This window comes from Echiichthys vipera, assembly GCF_963691815.1.
Source record: "Echiichthys vipera genome assembly, chromosome: 19".
Taxonomy (NCBI): Eukaryota; Metazoa; Chordata; class Actinopteri; order Perciformes; family Trachinidae; genus Echiichthys; species Echiichthys vipera.
Window position 1 is genome coordinate 19444341 of NC_139844.1, and position 27916 is coordinate 19472256.

Here is a 27916-nt window from a genome sequence, read left to right on the forward strand (position 1 = left end):
CATTTACTTGCAGATAACAATACCGAAAGCATTTCATCAAGTCTTATTGCAGCTATTTCTGATACTGCTATCTGAACAACTCTACTAAAGATGCAAAAGACTTTAGTAATGACAGCCACATCTCCATGATCATCATGTTTTTGTGTAGAGAGATAGTTTCATTTTTGATTCAGTAGCAACATGATCTCTCATATCGACATCATTGCCTACTGAAAACAAAAATTTCATACCAAAACAAAAACAACTCATACAAACATACAGTATAATGGATGTGAAATGATGCCACTTACGTTTTTCATGAGCAGGCGGAGCTTGTCAATGTCACTTAGCTGCTGCAAATCTTTGAGTGTCAGACTCAATTCACATGATGTCTCATACACGAGTGTTTCCATGGTGACCAAGTCATCACACAAAAGCTCTAGCCCTGGGATCTCCCGCTCCTTCGCCAGACGCACCAGCGACAGGGCGCAGTCCACCTGATGGGCACAGAGAAATGCCGATGAGAGAGGACACACAAAAAAAGCAAAATGCAACATTAAAAAAAATTGACACTAACAGTCAGTGTAAAGAATTTAGATTCTTAGTTAATTTTATTTCTATCTTACTGTGTTAGTGTGTGTCTTACTGTAAGTGTTAACTCCATGCTATTGTGTACTTATCCTTAAGTGTGTATTATCCTTCTCTCTAGTGCAGTCGTTCTCAAATGGTTTTGTCACAAGGCACAGCATTTGTGAAAACAAGCATTTCCAAGGGACTCCTAACATACGATTCTATGTAAATCATCATAAATATGACTAATTGCAAGGCACACCTTAACATATGATTCTATGTAAATCATCATAAATAAAACTAATTACAAAGAACACCTGGTTAGCTCCCCAGGCACCCCATGTGCCACGGCACGCGGTTTGAGAACCACTGCTCTAGTGGACACTTGGCCTTTTAGTGTAAGCTGACCAAATGTTACAATCAACAAACAGCTGTCTTCAGAGCGGTCTTGCAGGATGATTACAAAAAAACCTTCTAACAGCATGCCATCTTATAAAACTCCAGAGGATGGAGGACAAAGAATTGATGATGTATACTCCAATTCAAAGGTGCACAAAAGCGCTAGAGAAAATCCAACCTTTGTGAAACCTATAATATTTTATCTCTTAAACTATATTTCTACCATGTGCCACGTATCTTTCTGCCTTGTTACAGTCCAGTTAACCCAGTTATGCAGCAGGTGAATGCTGTTTACAGCAAGGCGCCATGTCATTGTAAAAAAGAGACGAGAACAAAAACAACATCCCTAATCCCTAATCCAAAACTAAATAATACCAGTCAGTCATTGCTAATATCCAATTATTAGTCTTTGGACAATAAAACGGGGAAGATTTTGGCTTCCTGCTACTCGGATCGATAGAATTCCATCCAGAAGAGCAACCAATCGATATCCGACCACCTATACGCTGGAAGCACGCCTGGCCAATCAATACTTAGCCACCTGTGGATGCTAGCCGATCAATAGCAGATGCCGCTGGGCCCTGTAGTGATGATTGCTTTCTCGCCACCTTTTAGAGGAGGAGAGCCCTTTTGGCTCAGCTGTTAGCGCGGCATCTTGTGTGTGCACAAGCACACAGGGTCTGCAACCTTGTCATCTTCGACTGATCTCGACACATTTCCTGCTGAATAAATAATTGTGCGGCTTCATTTGTAAAATGCACAACACTGGAAAACCTAAATCACCTTGAGTCAGAGCCTGAGCAATTAGATATAACAAGAGAGAGAAGTCTATTGATCAAACTGTGAGTAAAGATTCTCGCCGCACCCTCCACACCCTCCCTCCTCCTCTCTTTCTCTGCTCTCCAGGGATAGATTCCCCCAGCTAACCACAGACAATTCAGATGTTAAAATCTCACACTTTTTAATTACAAACTCATCTCTGTGCCCTCCCCATCATCGTTCTATGCCCTGTGTAACACAACTTGTATCCTCTGTCTCACTCCCTCTCGCCCCCCCAGCAAATTTCACCGACTCTTCGGTTTAATTTTCCAACTCTATTTGATCCTCCTTTGTCTCCCCTTTCTGTCCTGTATCGACCGTTTCTTTCAAACATTGTTTTCACATTTTCTCCACAGCTTTGCCCAAGGTTTTTCCACTCCTCTTGCTCCTCTAAACTCTTCCAAGAGCTTTGCAACAGTCACCGTGACTGGCCTCCTCTTGAACTCCCAAGTCTGGCCTGTTGCCTTTTCTGTATGCCTGTCTGTTTTCCAAAGCCATCCTCTCATTTTGTATCATTTTGTTGCCAATGGTGTTTCAAACAACACTTGTCTTTAATATCCTTTATTTCTATCCTTTCACCCTCTTATAACCTGTGATTTCCGTTCCCACAGACACTTTCCATGAGATTGCTTTACCTTTTTTACCTCAGCATCCGTTCATCCTGTGTTTGAAATACACCCCAAACCCAACTAGGGATATCTCTCTCTCTCTCTCTGGTTTAAAACACTCCAGCTTCCTCTGATGTGGCTCCTTTTAATAAAAAAAAACATTTTCCTCCATTAAAACGCTCTCCCAAGCATAAACTGGCAGATGAGGGAAGGGAGGAGGGTGCAAACAAGAGAACAAATGAGATGAAAAAGTAAAGAGGGCAGGAAGAAGGGGGGGGAACTCAGCAAATGGCAGCAGAGCTGTTTAGATGCCTCTCTCTGTTGTGTCTATGTGTTAGTGAGTGTGTGTGTGTGAAAAAGCAAGAGAGAGTTTTGAGTGCGGGATGCTCCCGAGAGGCTCCTGGAGTAATGTGTGAGAGAGCAAATGGAGATGAGGTCAAATTAAGAAGGAACAAAGGAGAGGGCTGGTGTGATTCTTAGAGATTAACAAAGACTTTTCTTTTTACGCACACTCAGTCTCTCTTTCTTTCTCTATGAGTGGATGATGAAAGGCACGATTCCCCAGTCGTCCTCAAAAATGAGCAATGGACCCCCAAATCCCTTCTCCTCCACCCTCCCTTACACCCAGTGAAAGGGATAAAACGGAGAAATGAGGGGGGAAAGATATGACTGCACCCTAGTTAGTCCTTTCACAAAGACAAAGAGAGTGCTGTGACAACCTTGATCCATCACTGTGAAGGAGGCACAGAGGGGACAGAGCTGCCATGTGGATAGTGTGGGTGGAGAGAGTGGGCAGCTCCGGCGGTTACATCCCATTACTCCACTAAACAAGTCCCATCAAGTCCTATTTTTCAGTTACAGCAAAAGAACACAGATGACAGAAGCTACGGTTACTGTTCATTAGAAGTCCATATGGCTAATTTGATAATGACTGTCACACATATGATCAAAGTGACCTTGACTGATGGACGTTGGCAACATCTCTTCTGCAGTCTCAATCCAAGCTTGCCACATGCTTCTGTCCCAATCATGAAAAAGAAGCATGCAACAGCAATTATCTTGCCACATGTCTATTCATTTCGCGCTGTAAGTTCCAATCAAGTAGAAGGAACCTGACAAGGGACATTAGCACGGTGTGCGAAAAAAGTTTCACCTTAATGGTAAATGGCATCCGTTAAGAGCCGAAACCCCTTTGTCGCCACTTAAATACAGTCCCTGCTTTTCTTTTTCCTTTTAAAGCCACAACTGGGAACCTGCCTGTCTGGATCCAGAGTCGATGTCCTTAGCTCTGCATTGGTACCAGTCGGTCAGCAGCTCGATGGAAGGTGCAGCTGTGCGGAACCTCAGCAGCTCCGGAGCCCCCTCGTACAGGAAACTGTCGTCATCAAACAAGTTCTGGTCTAGCATTGCTCTGACGGAACACATGAAGGGAGAGTTGTTTTAGATGCACATGCGAGTGTCTATTTTATCTGTTTACTCACTTCTTTTACAAGTGAACGCAGCATAACCATAAGTGACGATCTGGGCCGGCAGACCAACCCCTGTCAGCAGCGTCACTAACAACCGGGAATGTCGCCATCGACACGGATATTGGAATACTCAGCAAAAAAGGCAAGTAGTTTCATTAGTGAGTCCTATAATCAATCCCCATTATTTAACTCCCTCTTCCTCCCTGCCTGACCTCTGACACTCCCTCCTCCCCGGACACGTGCGGTGAGAGAGAAATGCTGCGTTCCAGTGCCTGTCTAATTCGAGGGAGGTCGACCCACCCCGAATTCGCTAATAGGAGGTTCCATTTTGACAGCAATCCACTGCACTTTGGCTAGTTCGAGGTCCGAAACTTCGGTCTTCCCATGGCACTGGAACGCAGCAAGTGAAACAGAGCAACGGATGACAGGCAGGAAGCTCCTCAAATAATTTTATTTGGACCGCATAAAATGATTGGTCAGACTTTTATCAGAAAATTATAACAATTGTATATAATAATTCTGAGTTTCAACTCTGGTTGGATTTATTTTACATTTAAGTGTGCCATACACTTATTAGAAGCATTTTAACGTTAAAAAAAAGAAATGTGTAAAAATGCCAGAAAGGTAAGAATTGCTTTAACAGACAATGAACAAGATGTAAAATGTCATACAGAGTACAACTTTAATCCAATTCAAGTTAAATGAAATACAATTAACGGGCAAATTGAATAAACATGCAGCCCCCTGTACAGTGCACATGAAATCAGCTATAAAGATCAAAACTGTTTTCGTTTTTTGATGTTGTACCCGGCTGCAAACATGTATGTTTCTAATGTTTGTCACTTTAACATGGGGTTCTTTACGGATTGACTCGCATTTAGATCCAGCCTGCAGTGCACAATTGAAGAGCTGCAGTTTTTGGCCTTTTTCCAGCCCAGAGGTTCCTGCTTGGTAGAGAAAGTAGATAATGGGGAAAACGTATTTGATCTTCTATATTTTCTTAAAACCAATAGCAATACCAACAATGAATATATCCTACTGACCAGTATTGTCTATGTAGCCAAAGTCTGATACTGCTAATTGCTTTGTTCCAGCTTCATTTTAGTACAAAATCTATTAAAAACACACCAATCAACCACATTACAATGAACATGGGCACTGTAGTTTATTTTAAGTTACTCCAACATCCACCGTCCTGCTGCTGTAAATATATTTTATAAATGAAAGTAATATATTTATGATCTGTTATTAAAAGGCCTCTGTTTTCAGTAGCGTCCAATGGGCTTGGGGTGGAGAGCCACTAACAGGATAGGAGTCTTCTCGTGGGATATGTTGAGGATAACGAAAAATATAGAATTTCACCACCCCAAACTTACAGGAGGAGTGAGGGTTAGAGCGAGAATGATAAGAGAGAAAGCATAAACGGAAGAAAGAAAAAATACGAAGAATAAGGATATAACATCGCAAAAATGTTAGCGTGGGTGTCGTATACACAGTCCTAAACATTGCTGCTATCACACAATCACAGTATCAAAATGTCATCATACAATCCCCAGCCAAGCATACCACAATAGTCAACTGATATTATGACTCCACACCAAAGAGCAATAAAAAAAGAGCTTGCTAAATTAAATTGTAAATGAAACTGGCCTCCCTACAGAAGCGAGTAAATGGCATGCATTGGCCGTACAACATTTGGAATTACTTTGTTATGGTTCTGTTTCATATTTAGATAATAGGATGTCAGGTTTTGTTTCGCATAATAATGATAGGACAAGCATCTGTCCTGTTTGGAGCATGGATTTTAACAGTTCTATGCTGCAAGAGGGTACGGTAAGATTTTACGATGATATCAGTTGATTGGTTTATTATAACGTTTAGTCTACATCAGTGTGTTCATGTCAAAGCTGATGTTAACCGTTTACCTGCACTCCTCTGCCTCGCACCAGTCCAGGTCTCGGTGTCTCTGCTCATCCCATGCAATCAACACCAACTCGCCTCCGTCATCCATGCTGTGAGAGTAGAAGAAAAAAGCAAAAAGAGATAAGTAAAAAAAAAAATGAGAGAAAGAGGAAAAGACAGAGGAAGACACAAGCCAGTTCCACGTATAGACTCAGACAATGTCTAATGAATCAGATCCGGAAATTGTCCAAAGTTTTCCTTTCACACATGCAGGACCAAACAGTAGACCGTCAGTGTCAGACATGCTCTCACCTAATGCAAACACAGCATCTGGGCAGAGCGTGCAAGAGATGGGATATGACGCCGATTTGGTCCTAAACAAACCGGGTCTCACCCTTACAAGTTCCTGAAACTTGTCGACCTTCCAGTTCACCCTTCCTCCTTACCCGCGGATGTTTGTTCTCTTTCGGTTTTGCGCAAGCTGCATAATAGAAACATCATCAACAAGCCCATACGCTCGCTGTGAATTCCCCGAACAATAAGCGGCCGTATTCGCACACATGGGCTCAATTGGACGTTAAATGGACTTAGGCCTTGGACTTTAGAGCTGGCAGGGTAAAGATTAATCTTTGGCCCAACTGATGCTGACATTTGGGTTCTCGCATACAGCTCCTCAGGGTAATGCCTAGATAATTTCAGTGTTGCAGTACATTTGTGGAAGGAGAGAGATAGTAAATTAGAAAAAGAGGGGTCGGTATTAGGGATAACAGATATCAGGAGAAAGACCAAAGACTAGCCAGGAGTCAAAAAGTAAACCGCACCACACCTGTAGTGGCAGCCGATAAATCAGAAAAAAACTTTTACTGTCGCAAACTAAACATGCACATAAACTACAGGAAAACACTGGTGAGCAGTAGCAGCATATGGGAAATGGAAACGGCAGAGCATAATAAGAAAAGGACGGGTGATGCAAAAAACAAAAGCAGAGCAATAAACAATTCAAAGAACTTTGGAAAAGAGTCTTGAGTTGTGCCTTGGTTGTAAATAGGCAGAGCTTTTTTTCTAAACGCCGTGTTGGTACTAAGCTTTACTTCTTCCTGGTCTCCTTGAGTGTGACAGGTCTGAGGAAGATAAATAGGGAACACACAAGAAACGAAACCAAAGTGAGAAATGACTCTGTAACCTCGCGTGTCAGCGCTGACAAGACGCAGACACTTAAGACACTCTCAAGCGCACACTCACACAAGTATATGCAGACAACGGGGTGGACAGAGGCGGCTTTTATAACTTATTCTAGGATTAATGCATTTCTTCTTGTTATCTATTTGTCTGAAGACAGAAAAATATGTACTGGGGCTGTAAAACTCAAGGAGATAGTGTGAGCTACAAATCATCTATAGCTTTGGTGCAGTTAAAGGCCGAGTGCACACGCGCCACAGCAGTTTTTTAAACATGGCCATAAATTCTCTCCAATCACAAAATATATAAGATGTGTCCGATTGGCGGATGTGATTTATGCCAATGCCTAAAAGGAGGAAGATTGCATCCATTCCGATCGGGGTTTTAACACTGAGATGAGAAGTTGCAGCTCTTCTTCGAAAATGCTCACGGAAAGTGAACCTCTTTCTCTTTTTTTTCCCCCTGTCATTCCCCGAAGCCCTGGTCCTCTTTCCTCATTAAAGGCAGCCAGGTTAGAGGGTGGAGAGTAAATATTGGTGTGAGAGCTAAGATATCGATGGGAGGAATGAATTATTCCGCGCTCGCTCGCCTAATCTACTTCACGTCAGCCTGAGAGAGGCGGGGAGGAAAATGGAGATGCATAGCAAAACTTGGAGCTGGGCTTTTGGTGTATTTTTTATTCCCAACCTTTCAAGCTAGGGGCAAAGTTTTCTACTAAATACCACTATTCTGCATTCTTCCATGCGTCTCCACGTCCCCTTGTAGACTTGATCAATATTCTCAATTTTTTCGCTTTTCAGTGAAGCAAGACTTTTAGTGTAGAGCGAGTAAGCTCCAAACAGATGGCGTGAGCCGACTCCGTCTGCTGCAGTGGAAGAGCGACGCGCTGTTGGGAGGAGCAGTTGGTGCTCGCGGGCTGGGGAAAATAGGAAACTGCCCCACAGCGGCAGAGCCATGATGGATGCTCACTGCAGAGCCACAGCCACCTGACCTCCATACAAACTCAGACAAGGCTAATAAAAGGGAGCAGTGGTAGTGTGTGTGTGTATGTATGGGTGAAAGCTGTAAGAACAATAATTTCTATACATTCATATGTTTTTTGAGCTCCACGGGACTTCGGCCTCCATGTGTTTCTTTTAATAAACGTTTATGTAGTATATCAAGGAATAAAATACTGGCACAGAGAATACAGGAATAGTGGAAACCGAAAACTGAAAAGGCGAGTCAGAGGAAACAAAAGGCAAAATGGATTGCTTGTTTCACTCATCAGTAAATCCAGTCCGTCACCTCTATCAGTGAACCAAAAAGGGTTGAGGAATGACTACTTCATCATCTCCTTCTCACATATGCTCTCCCCAACAGCCTCCCCAGCATTACTCCATTACCAAAGCAGAAAAAAAGTGAAACCATTGCAGCAAGTGCACAATTTTCAAGTGTTAAATATTGTTTGCATTTAAATTAAAAAGTGGCAATTAAGCCTCTCTCCTTTTATGTCATCGCTGTCAGCCCTTAAGCTGTGGTTCAGTGTGTGTGTGTGTGTGTGTGTGTGTGTGTGTGTGTGTGTGTGTGTAATGTAAGAAAAGATTCCTCCAGTGTGACGGTGGGAAGAAAGAAGAAGTGAGAAAGACACACTCATGCAGAGGTGAGATTTCCGGTGTAAGGTGATTTTAATTTGAAATGTAGCGAGAAGTGTGACTTGTGCATTGCAAAGAGGAGTAAATGTTGATTTCCAGACATCAGAGCGTATCTCTGGGGTAATGAGTGTCTTTTCTACACCACAGCTTTTATGTTTGCAAAGTTAATTATTGTAAAAGGCAAGTAAGAGATAGCTGAAAGAGTTTTTCAGTTGGGCTACATTTTTAAATGTAAAAATTTACTTTAATGGCCTTTTTAAACTACACTTAGGCATTTATATATATAAAAACATAAGCATTTTCAGGTGATAAGTACTTTCTTATTCAATATAAATGTTTGTACCCATCAGTACATCTCCTTTTTTTGTTCCATAGTGTAGTGTAAATGATATTATTAGTACATTAGAATAGACAAGAATGAAATGGTTCAAAACTAAACACTGGGTGTAATCTAAGTATCATTTTCTTGTCATGTTCTCATCTTTACTTCCACAGAATTGAACTGAATTTGGGAAATGTCGCTGAAATTGCACCCTCTATAACAGAAGGCAGCACTTTACATGTGATTTGAGCTGGGATGCCCTGTGGGCCAGAGCTAGAACGGCCAATGGCTGTCTGGTGGAAAACAGTAAAAACTACGGATTTGCAAAGTGTGAAAATTGCAGCTTAGTCGCTATTTCCAGTTTTTCAATAAAATGCACTATTCCTTTTTTGTCCACCAGGAGACGTGCAGTAATAATGTGAGTTAGGTCCTGTTAGATACGCTATTATAGATGCCACTGTCAAACGTAGGCTACTGTCCATTCAGAAGCTGTCGGTGGAAAATGTGGACCCAATGAAAAGTGGACACAGTGTCAGGTTTTCCAAGAAAAACTTCCCAGTTCCTATTTCTACACAAAGGTAAATGGGAAGTCAGTGTGCTGGGTGTGTTCACAGCACCTTTTAGTACACAAGGAATAGCAAGTTACGCTAGCAACAAGTAAAGCTATCTTTCCAAAACTCTGTAAATCACCATGGTACTGTATTCCCTGTCATCAAACTGCCCTTAAAATATTCAATGAAACCCTAATGACAAGTCCGAATTTTACCACTTCACTTGAGGTCATGGAAAATAAAAATTTAATCTAATGTTAACACATAAAGCTAAATAGTTTCTTTGATAAGTAGTCCTTTTAAGAGTCGAGGTTGAACTTGACCCTTGACAAAAACGTGTGCCATATGATTAACACAGCCAAAATGATTGAAAAAAAATATCCCAAGTGATGCACAATGGTTAATAACCGCATGTTCCTCACCAGGCTTCAGGCAGCAGCATAGTATACTCATGTGGAGACGTGGTTTCTGGGAAGTTGTGAAGGATAGCTAACCGGTGCTGGAGGAGTTGGGCTCCGTGGTACGTGAACAGGATGTCCAGAGCCTGCACGTTACTCTCCTGTGGGCAAACAAATGCATTGTGTCAACCTCTACTGCAATGTCAACCAACCAATTTCAAACGGCACAAAAACATGAACATTACGTAATTACATTACTGAAAGAAAAAGCACAAAAAAGACTGACAATTCAAATCAAATTACTTTACATAAAATGGCAAATTCCAATGCAATATACTGAAGAACATACATACTTGCCAGTTTATTAGTTGCACCTAAGATGATAGTTTGGATTTATTGCAGGACTGTTGCATTAAAGACTGTATTCTGTATTTGGTGAGCGTATACCTTCTTAGTGCCAAATGGGGATGCAGCTAAAACAACCAAATCAAGTGAGACGACTAGAGAGACGCTTTGAAAAAAAAACGAGAGTCTGATGTTACCCTGGCGTAGTTCCTTGCTGACAAAACAATATTTTGACTGCGGAACTTCTTGAAGAAGTCTGCATCATATTTCTGCTCCGCTGCATGAGGCCCGCCAAGTATCTCCTGGAGAGTGTAAAGGGAGAGAGAGAGAGAGAGCGAGAGAGAGAGAGAGAGAGAGAGAGAGAGAGAGAGAGAGAGAGAGAGAGAGAGAGAGAGAGAGAGAGAGAGAGAGAGAGAGAGAGAGAGAGAGAGAGAGAGAGAGAGAGAGAGAGAGAGAGCAGTAGAATTGAGGAATATAACTGTGGTTCAAAATAAGACATTTGTGAAGCAGAGGGTAATCTTTCCAGAGAAAATAGTGTGAATAGATCGAAATTCAAACCAAAGATGAAAGGGAAAGAGCAAGTAGAGGATGTGACTGCAGATGAACGCAAAAAGAAAAAGAGATGCTATTTAACTTTGTAGCATACAGCCATCTTGTCCTTTAAGTTTGAACCATCTGAAGAAGGTACAAGAGTGTTTAAGTGTGCGCACGGCACGCACATATGTAAGGAGGGAACATTTCTTTGCTTAGAGGGATTTATGTGTGCCTGTGTGTATAAAATCTCTGGAGCATCCTCTATGCCAGGGTGTGTGTGTGTGTGTGTGTGTGTGTGTGTGTGTGTGTGTGTGTGTGTGTGTGTGTGTGTGTGTGTGTGTGTGTGTGTGTGTGTGTGTGTGTGTGTGTGTGTGTGTGTGTGTGTGTGTGTGTGTGTGTGTGTGCATGTGTGCGTGCGTGTGTGAGTCTGATTGATAGCCTTTGAATGGGCCGTATGCAGACAGAGCCAGCCCAAGTCGGGATGATAAAAACCCTAATATCATATTCATAGACAGCCAGAGAAAATGGATTGGGGCAAAAGGAATCTGACGAGTGCTGCAGTTACCATGACAATGTCCGAATAAAAAGAGAGACGTCACTGTAGTCTGAGTTGAATATGTAGCAGGGTAAAATCCCATCTCTCCTCTCCTGTATGGGAGAAAGTACGGCCGTGTTCGTCTGTGACTTATGTGGATGAAAAGGCCGCGTGTTAACATCATTCATCGGAAATCTGAGATCCCGAGTGTTAGGTGGTTGCAAGTGTCAAAGTTCCACTTCAAGCATGTACCTATCTATGCTACACTGATGCTTTTACACTGCAGGGTTTGTAGTATTAGAGTAAAAATGTTCTTATGTCAAATGTGCCTCTCTGCTAGCTAATTACCAATCCCTTCACTTTTTTATTTATATACTTCAAACGCCCCTCGTGCGTAAATATCATCTTCAACTTTTCAATATTTCTAAAGAGATTAGCGGGGTTAAGAGAGAGTATCAATAAAAGGCAAATGAGAAAAGCCTCTGTGCTTTGGAGGGATTGGAAATGAAAGGAAAAATCATTAGGGTGCCAATGGGAAAAACAACTTGGCAATTAAGAATGAAATCAAGAAACTTACTGTCTTACGCAAACGTGTAAGTTAACAGATGATATGATCCATCATGACTCTCAGATTTAGAATAATTTAAAAGTGGACATATTGTGCTCCTTTTCGGGTTTATACTTGTATTGTGGGTTTCTACTGGAACATATTTACAGGCTTTAATGTTCAAAAAAACACCTGTAAACAACCTGTATTCACCCTCTGTCTGAAACGCTCCGTTTTAGCACCTGTCTCTTTAAGCCCCCCCTCCTGAAAAAGCCCAGGGTGCTCTGATTTGCCAGCGTTTCTGGGTCTTCTGCATCTGTGCCATATAGTTGTGATTACAACCGTACAGAAGTCCTGACGTCTCATTTAAAGACACAGTTTCTGAATACAGAGTGCATTTCTCTGTGGATGACTGTTTTGATACTTTTACAGTATTTATAAAGCACCACAACCTGCTTTACAATTAGAAAGGATATGAAAATTCTCTTTTTACAATATGGCCCCTTTAATAGTAGTTAATAGTACTTCAAACACAGTCTCCTTCCCATGAAGTCTCAAGCCTAAATCTCATGAGTTCAGTTTTCATAATGAGTCATTAATCTTGAAAACATCCATTCAGACTCCAATCTGGACCAATCAACGCACGATTAGAAGGAGTTTCAGTAATGATGGGCTGATCCAATCAATTACGTGAGGAGGTTTTTCAGTCATTCGTCTCACACAAATCTGACGGAATAGATTCATTAATTTGATACAATAAAAATGTCTACATAGGCCATAATGACTTTTGCTTTGTGCGCATAACCATGACCCAAAATGCACGTTTAGGCTTAAAGCCTATTTTCTCACATTTCACTCATGTAACTGCGGTGCAGTTGTGGCTGAATGGTTCCAGTGGTGACACTGAGAGGACTGAGGCGGCTGCTGATGGGCTGCAGTGTAGACAGGCTGTTAATAAAATAATCTCTGAAATATTAATAAAACCCTCCCTTCAAAAGTTAAGTGACACTAGCAGACTTTTACACTTGTCAACTTGAGTGTTCATTTTTTGATTGAGCCGAAACAAGTAGTAGATCGGGGTGCAGCAGGATATGATATTATATTGATTCTTTTTACAGCAAAATTATATTTGCTGATATAAAAAAGTCTGCCAAAATTAGATTTCAGTTTGATTCAATCTAGGGGCCTGTCATCAATATGAGACGGTATCATCTGCCCATTTAACACAATCATTGACATTTGTATCAACTCTCAAAAAGCAACTTAAATATGATCTGACAATTTTATTACCGAGCTCATCCAGACACTCACATGAAAAGTAAAGTATTCTTTTTAATATAGAGTGGAAAATTCTAAATAAAGGAGTATCTTAAAGATGCCAGTATGTATTGACGGTAATGCATCGTTGAGCTTCGAATCAATCACGAGTAAAAAAAGAATCATGGGAACGTCACACCCCTATATTAATTGAACAGTCCACTGACAGAAAGAACTAAAGCAATTTTGATAATCAATTAATTGAGTATTTTTTAAAGCAAAAATGGTAAAAAGATGTTCCTCCTCCTTCTCAAATGTGAATATTTTGTGGTTTTCTTGGTCATGGATGATATTAAAGTGCATTTCTTTGAGTGCTAGTCTGTAGTACATTTTTCACTTTTTGCTGATATTTCAAAGACAGCTATAGCAAATTCTGTATATATGCCAGTATGACTTCAGGCTGTTTCATAAGTATGTTCAGGATTTATAAGGGCTGATGCGGAGTACAAGAAAAATGGTCTGCGATCGTTGTTACCTCGTATGTTTCCAGCCGGTCCAGGTAGGAGAGCAGTTTCAGTCGGCTCCGACACAGCTCCTTCTGCTCCAGAGTCAGCCTAAGCATTCATGCACATAAATCAAGAGCGTGCCTGCACAATCCCTTCAACACATCAAAACTCAAATGACAAAATCTGAAAACACATTCAAGCTTTAAATTAGAGCCAGGCCGACACAGACATATTTGTATCGGTGTGTATGTTTTTCCAATATACACCATTATAAAAACTTTCTTTTACAGAACATATAATGCCTACAAAATGAGGCTTGTGGTGATTTAGAAATAGTATCATATAGCTATTTATTCTGTTTTATTTTATTTGGTCTTTATTTAAATGCTCAGCAATTGATACTTGATTGATACTGAACGTAATGTTTATTTATTTATTTTCTCAGTGTTCATTTCGAGGATTACATAGAACACATTGTTTGTTTAATGTATAAGAATGTAAATACTCTTTAATGAAGTTATTAGTTTTAGAAAGCAGCCTTCTGGTTCCCTTTTTATAGTCAAATACTGGTGCAAAACAGGTGCACAGTCCACATAAAAAAAGTCTATTTCCCATATAATCCCATATTGGTCGGGCCCTATTTTAAATTAACTTCAAATTGGCCCTATGCTATACCTGCAGGGATCTATATAACAATGCTTGGGACCGGTGACAACAATACCATATAGTGCCCTCAAGACCTAATCATTTTCTAAGGGCAACAAATCAGCTCCCTCTGACCACCCTGAACCCTTTGCTTGTTATGTATGGTATGTTAGTTGTCAATGAGGTGAGTAAATGCCCTGCGAGAATAAAATCCATTTTCAATGTCATTTAATCATGACCATAAATAAATTGGATGACCACAAACACAAAGGCGCCAGGTTATATAGGATCTGCCTACAATTCAATCACCCGAGGTATGCCCAAGGGAAAGCAACCATAAGGCTGAAAACTACTGAGCAGTCAGGTACGTCCCCTCAGCTCACACACACACTTAGAGTAATATAAAACATTTTTTCACCGCATATTCACACACCCCGCACGTACGAACCAAAAGGATACAACCAGGTAGAGCAGTGCCCAAAGCGACCTAAAGAAGAAAAAAAAAAGAACTTGGCCCGGATCAACCGCAGTGTGACCACAGGAGAGCTGACCTCTCCACCGCCGTCTTAATCCCTAATCCCTCATTACAGAGTGCACTATCAGGCTTTATCAGGGTTCCTCTACACGGACTAACAGAGATTAACACTGGCTCAAAACACTCTCTGGCACATCAAAGAGTGACGGCTTAGCACTCTTACTAGTGGTAATTATTGCTTTGCTCTGCCTCTTCAGAGCAGAAGTTTAAAAGAAAAAGGGGAGAGGAGATGTTGAAAAGCTATTTTTCCTCGTCTGTTTTGAATGATGGCTCAATGAGGGCTGGGCGACATGGACAAAATCTCCTATTCCGATAAAAGTCATGTCAAAGCTCCATAATGATATGTATCACGATAGAGCATGTTTACTGTTAATTCAATAAATAAATAGTCTATGTGAAAAAAAAACACATGGTAAAGTGTATTTTGGTTTATTCCTATGTGAATTAAATACTTGACAAATCAAAAGGTATTTCCTTATTTTATTAGGGAATTTAATGAACATGGCGTGTATGGATCAGAACGTAAAGTGTCGTCCACACCTCATGACTTCGGTGATCTTCCGAATTTCCCAGTAGCACCGCCAGCGGTTCAATATTTCAATGTGTCCGATACTTTGGTTTGGGAGTATCTAAGTAACGTTCCCATACTAATTAGCAGTTTGAGATTTTACACCAGTCATTGATTGAAAGGTGAGTCCACTTCATAGACAATGATAAGCGTTGTTGCATGTGAAAAACGGGTTAGAGGTGCCTGAATTTTCAATTCAGGTCAACGTCTATTGCCTCTAAATTGCAAACCCACTGCTGAATTCCACAGACGTACCACATAAACACACAGTACACTGTTACACATACAAATGGACAACCTGGTTGTAAGGGTAGCAGAGTGCCTGCGCCTTTGCAAAAGGTTTATATTAGTTCCATGAATTGCCCTTACAATAAACAGTGACTCAAGGGGAAAGCGCGGTTAAGAGAGGACCATGAGTGAACAGGAACGCTGCAACACATCTGAATGGAGATTGAGGGCTGTGAGGTTTAAAATGTATTGGGCACAACTTAAACTGTGCTTTAGACTGTTACACATCATTGCACATGCACTGTGCGATGTAAAAAGAGTAGGCCCCCCGACTGCTTCAATTTGTGTATGTGCGCTTCTCGTACTTTGAAACTATCAGGACTGAGGGTCATTACAATTTGATGACACCGCTCCTCCATCTCTGTACAAAGACCCTGTATATGACTGTACTGGACAGAGATTAAACTGCATAAACAGGCCAACCCATTTGCATTCATACATACACACACACACACATACAGAAATGCGCGGTGTGATAAAAGCGATTATCACACAGTCTGAGGGACAAAATAGGACTGCATAAACAGATGAAAACCCCGGCTCATGTCTTCACATGCTCATGGATGACACAGTAAAAGCATAAACAGTCAACTGCGCATGCAAGCAAACACGCACACACGCACGCAAACATACAACAAATGCTGGAGCAAATGAGAAAATGAGACTTTTGATTGAGGTCTGAATCTGATCAGATAAGAACATAAACACCTTGCAGCAGACTTCACACTCATTTTCTCTCTCTTTCACTCACACACATGCCCATGCACACACAACCACGCACGTGCGCACACACACACTCACGCACGCAAACACGCACTAGACAAACAATATTGTCCATCTTGTTGTTGTATGCAGAATGTCAGAGCAGCAGATATAATGGCCCCTGGCGGATTCTGAATTATACTTTATTATGCATACACAGACTGATGAGAAACAGGCGAAGGGATAAAACTGTCTGCAAGCAGCCAAAACAGTTTTAAAACAAACTGGAGCATGACAGTTAAGAATATGAAGCAATAACCAAGTCCTGAGGAAGTCTGTATTTTATGGGACATTACATTTCAGGATAACTGAATGCAGTGCAAGTTCAACACATTGCCTATAGGGGTAAAGCTGGTAGTAACAAAAGAGGCCGGAGAAGTATATTAACATCCATCTTTGTATCGGGTCGTTTAAGCAAAATGTGTGCTCGCTCAGAGGCGACCGAGCATCTTTCAGCATTTTATATATGATAGCAGGAATCGCTTTGACTCTGTTTATTGAAAATGTGACAAGAACTGCCAATAGGGATCTTAAAGAGTGACTTCCAAAAAGGTCATTTTGTCTTCTTCTTTTTTCAACCCAAGAGTTAAGAATAACCTCACATTATTTCATTCGACTGACTGGTTGCTCATCATTTGCAGACACACAAGACAGCCTCAATACACACGGAGAGAACGAACGGGGCACTTGGTGTGACAGTCAGTAGTTAAATACAGTCCTTATCTATACACATAAAGAACGCGCAGAGCAGCTGTGATCGATACCGAGCCATTTCTGTAATGGCGGTGTAGTTAAAAAGAAATTAAGAGTATTATTATCCATCGCCGAGGCCTCAAGGAGACGTGGGCAGAGACACACACACACACACACACACACACACACACACACACACACACACACACACACACACACACACACACACACACACACACACACACACACACACACACACACACACACACACACACACACACACACACACACACACACACACACACACACACACACACACACACACAAACACACACACAAACACACACACACACACACACACACACACACACAGCCTGGCAGACACTATGACTCAGAGAAAGGGAAATGAGAAAAAAATGGCATATTTTAAGAAGGTAATTCAATGACGATTTTGATGTAATGCGCTTTTTTAATGTTAAAAAAAAATGTATGAATTATGCCCCCCTTTCTATCTTTTTCCTCCATCTATGGTGGACTACAGGCTCGTAATAAAGCTGTTAATGAGCCAAACGGAAGGAAAATCAAATGGACAAAGGGTTGAAACAATTGAACTGGGAGCTCGAGAGGGAGATAGTGCAGCGTTTCCACTCCTCATACTAATGCAGATCGGAGCGTTACTGGTTAAGTATCTGAGGTGAGGAGAACAATAGAGACAGCACAATCGAGCTACTGAAGCCCAAGATACCTGTATGCACGACGCTTGTTTGCAAAAAAGCATGGGTATGCATTTTACATGTTCATGATTCATTTAAGTGTATTCCATTCTAAAAGATGTGTAGAACATGAGCATGGAGAGTGTGTCATGATACATGGGTAAGTGTATTTGCTTGTCTGTGCGTGTGCATGTGCGTGTGTGCACGTGTGTGTGTTTATGAGAAGTGATTAGTGATCACTAAAGGGTTTTTCATTAGTCTTTCCCTGGGCACTCGACAACAAAGGCATAAATTACCTCCAGCAGATTACCCGCTAATCTCCACCAACGCTCTCTCCTCGTCGCTCCCTCATCCTCATTAATGTCCCTGCCTTTATGATCCCCTCTCTCCGTTGGGCCACCTAATCAAACGATCAGTGTTACATTTGGCAACCCTTTCTCCCGTTTCCTCATCGTTTCCTTGTTTACACCTTAAATACTGTCACCACCATCTCTCCTTTTCTTTTTCTTTTTTTTGACAAATGGAAGTGTAGCCGCTACCCCATCATTATAGTTCAAAACGTGAAAAATAATGAGTTAATTTAAGCCATTTAAACAGGAAGCAACAACTTGCTGACTAGGTTCCCTTGGTGGGATTTTACCACCCTCCTAAAAAATTGCTACAGGGAGTCAGAAGCCGGTGTTGATGTCTGGTGGTGCAGTCTTTAAAGTTTAGAGAAAAATAATACAAACAGCTTCCAACAATTCAGTGATAAGACTAAGAGTCTAAGTCACGCCGTGCTAGTGGCTCTGTGGCAGCTGTTAGGTGTTAGGTGCAGCGGGTTGAGTTAAATGGCCATATCAGCAATTATAATGTTAGTTTATCTTGTGTTGGAATGCTAACTTAATAGCACTTAACACAAAGTACAACTGAGGCTGATTGGATAATGACCAATAACAATAATCCCAAGTATTGAACAAATGGAAATTTCAACCTGATGAAGATGCTACATGAAAGGTCAGGGGATCTCCATCTGCAGCCTCTGAGGACCATGACTTGCACTAGACAAAAAGTCAGAGGATTACCAAGGTTGTTAGAATGTAATGTATCCACTACTGACTTTAAATATCAACAAACTTCATGGCTATCCATCTAACAAATGTCAACCTCGTTGTGGCCCTCGAGGAAAAGTCAGGAGATCACAAAAGTCAGTAGGCTATATTCTCTGGGAACCATGGATGTCTGTACAAAATATAGTGGCGTTCCATCCAATAGCTGTTGATTCCTTTCAGTCTGGACCAAAGTGGTGGACCAACCAACTGACCAATCAACAGGTCGACCATTAATCTAACCGACAAGTAGACCAACATTTCTATTTATATAGCCATGCTTCTAGCAAAGGGTACCATACCCTTAAAGGCGTATGTTCTATATTAGGGCATAAGTGATCATTTTCTCGAGTAGTCCTTGTTTCAAATTAACTCGATAGGTAAACAACGGCATTCAAGGTTTTTTTGCAGCACCTCTTGCTTCTGCGCTTGACCAAAGACACAAACACCTGACCTACATGACGGGGTTACTGTGCAAGGCCCAGACGATGTGGAGGGGGTGAGCAGTCATGCTTGGGGCTACAGCATTGCAAGCACAGAGGCAGTGGACACCCTCTTCGGGGAGAACTGTTTTGAAAATATGGGTGAAGCTAGAAGCTTATTTCATTGAGCCATGCATTTGTCCTCTCTGTTAGTGGAAGTCCAACAGGCACCGGTACAAAAAACTGGGACTGCTGAACCTGCTGATACCTGCCACCTCTGTACCAGCGGAGCGCCTGTTCTCAGCACGGGGACTGATCATTAACAGAATGCGAGTGCAGATTTATTGATATTTTTGTAAGGAAACATCTTTTGAAGTTGTGGTTATGAAAAAAAAAATCCTTAAAGGGTAACTGTGATTGTTTTGATTTAGAATAAGCATTAGGCCCTCGGGGGATTGATGCAATCCCTCGATCTTTGAATTCACTACTTGTGCCCATCCCTGATAGAAATGTTTATGTGAACCTCCTTTGGCAACATGCAATACCTCTACTGTAGTTGTCTCCCAATCCCAATTTTTTTTTTCTCAAATAAATGTTTTGGTCTCTCTAAATTCAGAACATTGGCAGCATTTCTGCCTGTTGCGAATTTCTATCTTCATCTGCTGTCTGACTGAATAACTGAGCTGACTAACCAACAGTCTGACTGTCTGTGTACCTGCTGAAGTCGACCTTGGCCAATAGCTCTCGTCTCTTCCTGTTCTCCCTCTCCTTCTTCATCTCCAGCTCCTCTTCGCCTGACAGGATGTCTTCGTAGGGAAGATCATCAAGGTCAACGTCTCCTGGCATGATAAACCTGGAAGACGATAGGGAAAATGACACATACTGTAGCCAAAAGTAAATATCGATTAATAAAACGGGCAGGCGGAATGAGCCTCAGCTTGGAGGAGGAACAAAAATTGATTGACATTCATTCTATTTAAGCTCCAGGATTGCGTTGGTGTGTGTTCATGTGTTTGCCCTACCTGCCCCCATCTCCCCGGTTTCCTATGGCTATGAGGGCCTCAAGGTCGGTTCCCTTCAGGCCGTACTGCAGCAGCTCCTTGGCCGCATCTACGTTTTCTGGGACCCGTTCCACACACTCGTGCAGCACCCATGAGCGCTTGCCGATTTTGCTCTGGGTGGGATGTGGGGAATGGAAGGAGAGGGAATGAGTTGGAAAGAAATGATGGGATGAAATGAAATACAGAATTAGGGGGGGGAAATTTGCAACAAATTGGTAAAAATGATGCGTGAAATAGAGTAAGGGGACTGTGCTGCACTTGAACATGTGCTGTACCCCTACTCGCCCACACACATATACTCTATATTTCTTACCAGACGTCTAATATACTGTGATAAACACCAGAAATCTGATACAATTCTTCTTCTTCTTTTTCTCTTCTCAACCTTCCCTCCTCCTGCTTTCCTCATTTCCTGACATCTGTCTCTCTTATTTCTTCCATCTCTTACCAGATAATCTTGTATTGAGGCGATGCTGACGGTACTCTTCCTCCACTGTCTCTGGTAGACCAGGTCAGAATCCAGATTATAAGCTTGGGCAAGAGATAGGGCTTCCCCATATTCTTCGTTGTCGATCTGTGGGGTAAAAAAAAAAAATGAGCACAATAGACACATTATGAGGACATGAATAATATATATGCATGTTTTCTTCACAATGTGGAACTGACAGCACTAAAATGAATCTTCACAAATAACAAGGGGATCAACATTTATTTGGAAGTGATTGAGTTTGTGAAATGAAAGAACAATCCATCTGATGAGAAGCTTGAGCAGACATAACTCTAATTAAGAAACACAGTTCATTTTCTGATTTAGGTTGGGTGCAAACAATACAGCAGGATAACAGAATGGTAAGTTTAATTCATTAGATATTCTGTGAGGTACTTTTTATGTCTGATATTAACTTATCATCCCACGGGTATATTACTCATTTAATCTCCATGCACTGTTCCTAAACAGAATTAAAGAAACTCTTACCTTTCAGGCATTTTTAAACTTTTCTTATGTAATCTTAAAATGCTCCTAAAAAGTATATTGCTCACTAAAATGTGAAATAAATCCACCAGGTGTAGAAACTCATCAATATTCAATTCTCATATATTTCTGATAAAAGCCTGACTAATCATTTTATTCGGTCCGAATAAGAAGATTTGCAGAGCTTCGTGCCTGTCATCCGTTGCTCTGTTTTACTTGTGCTGCTCATGCTGCGTTCAAGGGCCACTGGAAGTCCGAAGTTTCGGAGAAGGTCGATCTCCCCGGATTAGCTAGTATGAGGTTCCACTATGACAGGCATTCCATTGCACTTGTTGGAGGTCCGAAACCTCGGACTTCCCGTGGCACTTGAAAACAGCATTTCTCTCTCAACGCATGTGTCGGGAGGAGGGAGTGTCAGAGGTCAGGCAGGAAGAAGGTGGGACTTTGGAGGGAAGCGCTGAGTGCTCTAACTGAGAAATGCAAGAATTCCTTTAAATGATTAAAATACTTTTTTAATTAAAATCCCATGGTATATAAAGCAACTATCTAGGCACACATTTCTAACACATCCCTACTTACGCACTCTGAATACTATAAGACTGAATAGGAACAGCTCTGACACACAGATTTAAATCTGTGTAGCAATGTGCAATGTGACAGTCTGAATTGGGTCTGTTAGGGATATGGAGAATGGCTAAAGAGAAGGGGAATTGAATAGTTGGGGATATTTGAAGAAAGAAAAATCAAAAAGACAGGGAGAAAAAACCCAAAGGAGGAATCAGGAGGAAAATATTGGGACTTAACAGAATATTTTACCCTCAAAATTACCATTTTTGTATCAATTATTCACTCCATGTTACCTTGAGTTCTTGAGGTAACATGAGTTTTTTCTGGCTTGCCTCCACAGCGAACGAAGAATCCAAAAACGTCTAAAAACAGTCTAAAGCCACGCTGCACTTGTACAGTAGCATGCTAACACATGCTCTGAATGGCAATGTTAACTAACATGCTCAATTTATCAGGTATGTCAGCCATGTTCATTGGCTTAGCTTTAGCGTGTTACCATTCTCAGTTTTCTAATTAGCATGCTAATTAGCATGATAGCAATGTCATTAGTTTTGCAGGTAATTAATCATAAGGAGTGGATAATTAAAAATGCTTGACCTGACAGAGGTGCTATCATGTGATTACAATGTATGTACAATTACATTTAGTGCCAAGTAGAAGACACTAAAGATGGTGAACATGATAAACAATACACCTGCTTAACATACATTGTGCTTAAGTTAGCATTTAACTCAAATCACCCCTGTGCACAAAGACAGCCTCACTGAGCTGCTAGCGTGATGTGTGACGTAGACTGTTACCATATTATTAAATCGGCCTGGCTTAGATGCCAACACATAGAGATGCTAAAAGTGTTTTTTGCATCAAATCAACGTCCTGCAAAATCATTTGATTCAACAACAGCATGCCACCTCAGTTTATGCAGACCCACTGTATGTGTGTGTGAAAGTAGCCTACATGTGTTCAAGCTCACTGATTCGCACGCGCACACACACACGCGCGCACGCACGGACACACACACACACACGCACGCACGCACGCACACGCGCGCACACGCGCGCACACAGAGTATGTATCCATCTCTTTCTGTGTGTAGGAGTACAAAGCAACACATTAGCCAGACTGTGGTTCCTTGAGGGCAATAAGAACCCCACACAGTTAAACCTCACGTAGGAGGACATCAAAAACTGCTTCCTTCTCTCTCTGGATTCGGCTAATAAAACTGTTTGCAGCCCTGCAAGAGTGCTACTCATGCAGGCAGGGTTACAGCACCAAACGCATCATCAAACTCCTAAACACATGAAGCAGCTGACTTGAGGAAATAGCCCCAAATCACTTCTTCTGGTTCGGTCTTTTCACAGTCAGCTGGACTACAAACCTCAACCTGAGGTGAAACTCTGAGGAGAGATCAGGTCATTGTGATTACTGTGTGGGAGTGAGTGAAGTGTGGAAAATGTCAACTATAACAAGTAATGTGCAGGCCTTGACACAATATACATGTACATATACACAGACATATGCAGACAATAGAGACAGCCCCTCCTCCCCTTCACTCACACGCCTACATGTGGTACATGTGAACAGAAAAAAACGGAGAGCAGCAGCTGGAGGATGTGCCGTGGGTACCGAGTGTTACAAAGAGATAATAATGATATATTACTTTGTAACTCTCCACTGTAACGGTTGATGGCAATGACTAATGGCGTCTAATGATGATGACAATGATGAAGAAGGAAGTAGATGATGGGTCATAAAAATGACTGATGAACCATGCTAAAACTTGAGCCCGTTGAGAGCAGATACTGTGCTTTATGACAGAGCATGTTGTTGTCTTTGCTGCAATTTGTAGCGAGCAGCAACCAACAGCCATATTTCTAATGCAGCAATTAGCATTTCAGAGAAACCCCTGGGACTGAGAAATAGCCTTAAAGCAGACTGAACATCTTGCTTGGTTTTCATTTCTCCTCAACAGCACTCTGGAGCTGATCCAACAAAACAAAAGCACTTCACTAAGCTGGCACAGGATTCATTTAGTCACAAACCAATTTTTTTGCAGATCAGCCTGTTATAATTCCGTCAGTGACCTAACGGATTCATATGACGTCCTTCAGTTGCGGCTAAATTAAGCACCAAAAAGGAATGAAGGCTTTTGTGGTAAATGTACAGTAATATCCACCACTGAAGAACATCGACGGCTGATCATAGAAAATGATTGCTGGCATTACAGTGAGGCAAATGGGACTCATGTATCACTTTGCATATGATAAAGGCCGTGCAAAAGGGGTGGTTTAATTAGGAATAGAAAGTGTTTGAAATATTAAATAGGTAATATCTTATTGCCGAAATGAATTTCTAAGAGTGTGTGAGGCAGAAAACTGCATGTTAGCTGTCAGCTCTGGAATTGCGGTTTATATTGTTGAGCTAAAAGAACATTCAAATCCAAACATGAAGGCATGTGCACTGACGAAAGCTTTTCTCGCCTATGAACGTACACATTTCGTTGCGCTGAATAAGTAAACATAAATGTGACTCCTTGTTGTGATTCTCAGAATGAGATATGCCAACCCATTCTGAGGACTCCTACACTGCAACTGTGACCTGAGCCGTCAACTAAAAATACCTTTCTAGACAGATCGCAGCAATAATGTAAATGTTAGGCAATATGAATACTTTGTTGTGACTTCTCCTCAGATTTATTCATTTATTGTCTTTTAATAAAATTACGCCATGATAAAATCATATATCGAGAGAGATACACAATTTTGTCGCCTGAGTTGATATTAACAAGCCTCACATTTTTCAGAAATGATAAATAAAGTATCATTTGAAGCTTGTGGTTTTGTTCTTTACAGCACACTTTACATTACCGCTCGGTTTAATTTGATTAACAAACTGGGAGTCCGACTGGCAACCTTCCAGTCACAAGCTTCTCCAACCTTTAAGCTCCATTACCCCAGAATACAATAGTGCGTACAGCTTAGGACAGCGTTCTCTCTGCACCATAATGGTGGAGAATAATGTGTGAAGGCTCACTTGGAACACAAATATTGGCTTGTGAGTGGTGGTTTTCCAACAGCAGTGTGCAGGTTTTTTTCGTTCATTCGTTCAGCTTTATTGTTCAACTCTTACAATACACCTAAATAATTCTGCTTATTGGAATTCCCCCAGTGTATTTGTCCTACTTTGATGACTTTGCGTTTGTTTTACATGCAGGTAAACATAGTCAGTGTATATAGCTGGAAATATTTTGTTCATTTTCCCCTAAAGTTTTTAATAAAATGAGAAAAAACTTTTCCGTTGTCAAGTATTCAATTCACAAAGGCATATGACAAATAGGCTTTACCATGTGCTTATTTCATTTAGACTATATATATATATATATATACTGTATAAATAGCTGAATAATAGGTCGTTGCGCTCTTAGTCAATTAAGATTTCTTTAGATGATTCGACCTGTGGCTCATCCAGTAGAGTGTGACCCTTTTTTTTTTTTTAAAGTCCGCTGTTCCCTGGTCACAAACAAACCGGGAACATAGAAACTTTTTTGGGAAAAGCAGGGAAATGTTTCCCGGTTACATACAAAGCAGAGAACATAGGACCTGGAGAACATAGGACCCGGGGAACCTAGGCATGCTCCCGACCCTGCCATCAAATAAAGCACCATCGATAGGAATACTTTATGAGCTTTTACCTGTATCTGGAGCTAAATTTCAAAGCTATTGCCCTTATAAATGAGATGCCCAATTGTAGTGTTTTAAGAGAGTCAGGTATAGCATCAGTGGGGGCATGTGAACATTAATATTCCAGTCATTTACAGGCCTCACCTTCCTCTGGTACAGTTCCTCCGGTGTTGTTGACCTCAGGCTGACCAGGCGGTAGTTCTTGAGTACGGTGCGGGGGCGCTTACGTGGGGGGGCGAACCGTTCCATCTCCGTCACATAATACAGGCCCTGCTTGACGTAGCCAAAGTAGCGTGCTTTAGCTGAGGACTCTTCGTCCGAGTCAGATTCTCCGCCGTCATCGCCCTCCTCATCCTCACTGGCCCCGCCGCTCAGGTTGCTCTCCGGGCGTCCGCGCTTCTGAGCAAGCTTCACCTCACACTGTGGATAATTAAATGTATAGAGTTAAAGGAAATGGCCTGGAGGTAGAGCTGAGAGATAGAAAAAGTTAAGAAGGATGAAGCAGAAGAACTCAAGCACAATGATGCACAAGAGGATTGATGAACAAGAGGATCAATTAAACATAACTTTGAATTATACAGCTAACATATGTGTTGGGTTTGATCATAAAGCCACAGTTGTCTCCATACATAAAAACACATCTGTCTTTTTGGCCCGAGTCATAAAGCAAGAGCTGATCAGCAGAAGAACGGCCCATTCTCGATGATTGAGACTATCAGATTTACGGCCTTTGGCCAGAATGACTTTCTGATGCTGAGTGTGGACACTTCTATGCCAGCAGGACGTGATGAATGGAAAATGAAGCATGGAATGCAATGCAGCATAGTTTACACCTAGCTGTGCTTAAGCTGGTAAACACAATTAATTTAACACCCTCACGCCAGATCAGCAGGCTGTTGAAAACAACAGCAGCAGCAGCAAGGTCAAGCTGCTAAATAACAAATCTAAATCTAAGCTGTCCAAAGTACTTTCTCCAACATTTATTGCCCTGTTCTTTGGTTGTGGTTTTTTTTTGCCTGAAGTTTGGGGAAATATTATTTTCCCATTATTAATCTGCACGCTGCAGGAAAGACCTCATATTTTTGCGGCGACGCCCTTCTGGGTTTTAGCTCACAAGAGAAAAAAAATGCTAGCCTCCAGCAGAGAGACTCTAAACCGGGGTTTATGAAACATTTAGCACCTGTAAAGCATTAAGCGCCTTAATCAATGAGGAACTGAGGCAGCTACCATAGTGCTTCACTAATATGCACTACCCAAGCGCACATGGGAAGATGCACATGCAATCATCGTAAACACACGGTCACATTATTCCGCATCTGTGCAGGCAGCACACGGCACAAGCCCCGTGCTCAAGGTAATTTCAACACACACAAAAACCTCAGCTTCAGATACAGCTACACAGGCGCCCTCACCACCACCACCACCCCCACTCCATACTGAAGCAGGCTGATGAAACCTTTCCAAAAAGTTGGCAGCTGGCTGGTAAAGAAATCTTTCTCTCTCTCTCTCTCTTTCTCTATGCAATCAGAGAAAAAAATAAAGGAATGGGGTGGGCTGAAATAAAAGTGGAGGGTGATGAGATAACAGGGTCTTTGTTGGGGAATAAAGAGGCAGGGATACATATTGCATCATCACACACTTATATACACATACATGCATGCTGATACATAATAACGCTATCAAACAGAAAATTATAGGAAAGGACTTTGGGTTAAAATTTGTATTTAGTAAAAAAAATGGCCTTTGGGGAATCAGGACAAATTGTCCATCACAAAGACTCACTCTGCACTCACTACAACAGTGTGCTCAAAAGCCCTATTTTGTTTAAAATCTTTAATAATTAAAAAAGAATGACTTCCCCATAATAGACTGGTGATCTGTCCAGTCTGTTCTGCTCTAGCCCCCTGAGGCCCGTAACTGTATAGGCAGGTTAGAATTTTTTTTCACGATAATACGCTTTTTAGAAGGACTTAAGGCTAAGATCTAAGATGTATAACTAGTGCTAAAAGATGCTTAAATGGGTCTCCCTTAACATTCTATTAACTCACAAAGTCCCTCTATCTGTTTACTTAACCACTCATGCACACACCACTATCTTGACATTTACCTCCAGGCTGAGGAAGCCCCCGTCGTGTGCCGCGGTGACCTGAGGCGAGGGCTCAAACCATTCGCAGGATTTCCCCAGCAGGTTGCGCAGCGTCCTCACAGATGAGACGGTGACAGAGCCGGAGCAGCGAGCCAGAATCAGCACGATGTCACTCCACCAGTTAACGTCCACCAGTGGGTAGTACTGCTCCTTATCTGGGAATTAAGAGACACGTGGACCGAAGTTAATGGTGATTTTGAATTTAAAAGATTTCACGAACA

The 27916-nt window shown here is 41.5% G+C and overlaps 1 protein-coding gene across 2 annotated transcripts in view; it reads right to left on the minus strand.

The window, feature by feature from the left end:
• nbas (NBAS subunit of NRZ tethering complex) overlaps positions 1–27916 on the minus strand; it is a 160437-nt gene that overhangs the window by 112565 nt on the left and 19956 nt on the right. For both annotated transcript variants that reach the window (XM_083933595.1, XM_083933596.1), the window contains exons 14-24: positions 27657–27850; positions 25694–25969; positions 20778–20903; positions 20291–20442; positions 19984–20121; positions 13584–13662; positions 10373–10477; positions 9855–9991; positions 5770–5856; positions 3633–3786; positions 291–476 (exon numbers count right to left, since the gene is read on the minus strand). In XM_083933595.1, the coding sequence (XP_083789721.1) occupies positions 291–476; positions 3633–3786; positions 5770–5856; positions 9855–9991; positions 10373–10477; positions 13584–13662; positions 19984–20121; positions 20291–20442; positions 20778–20903; positions 25694–25969; positions 27657–27850 (1634 nt within the window). The remainder of the gene's footprint in view (positions 1–290; positions 477–3632; positions 3787–5769; positions 5857–9854; positions 9992–10372; positions 10478–13583; positions 13663–19983; positions 20122–20290; positions 20443–20777; positions 20904–25693; positions 25970–27656; positions 27851–27916) is intronic.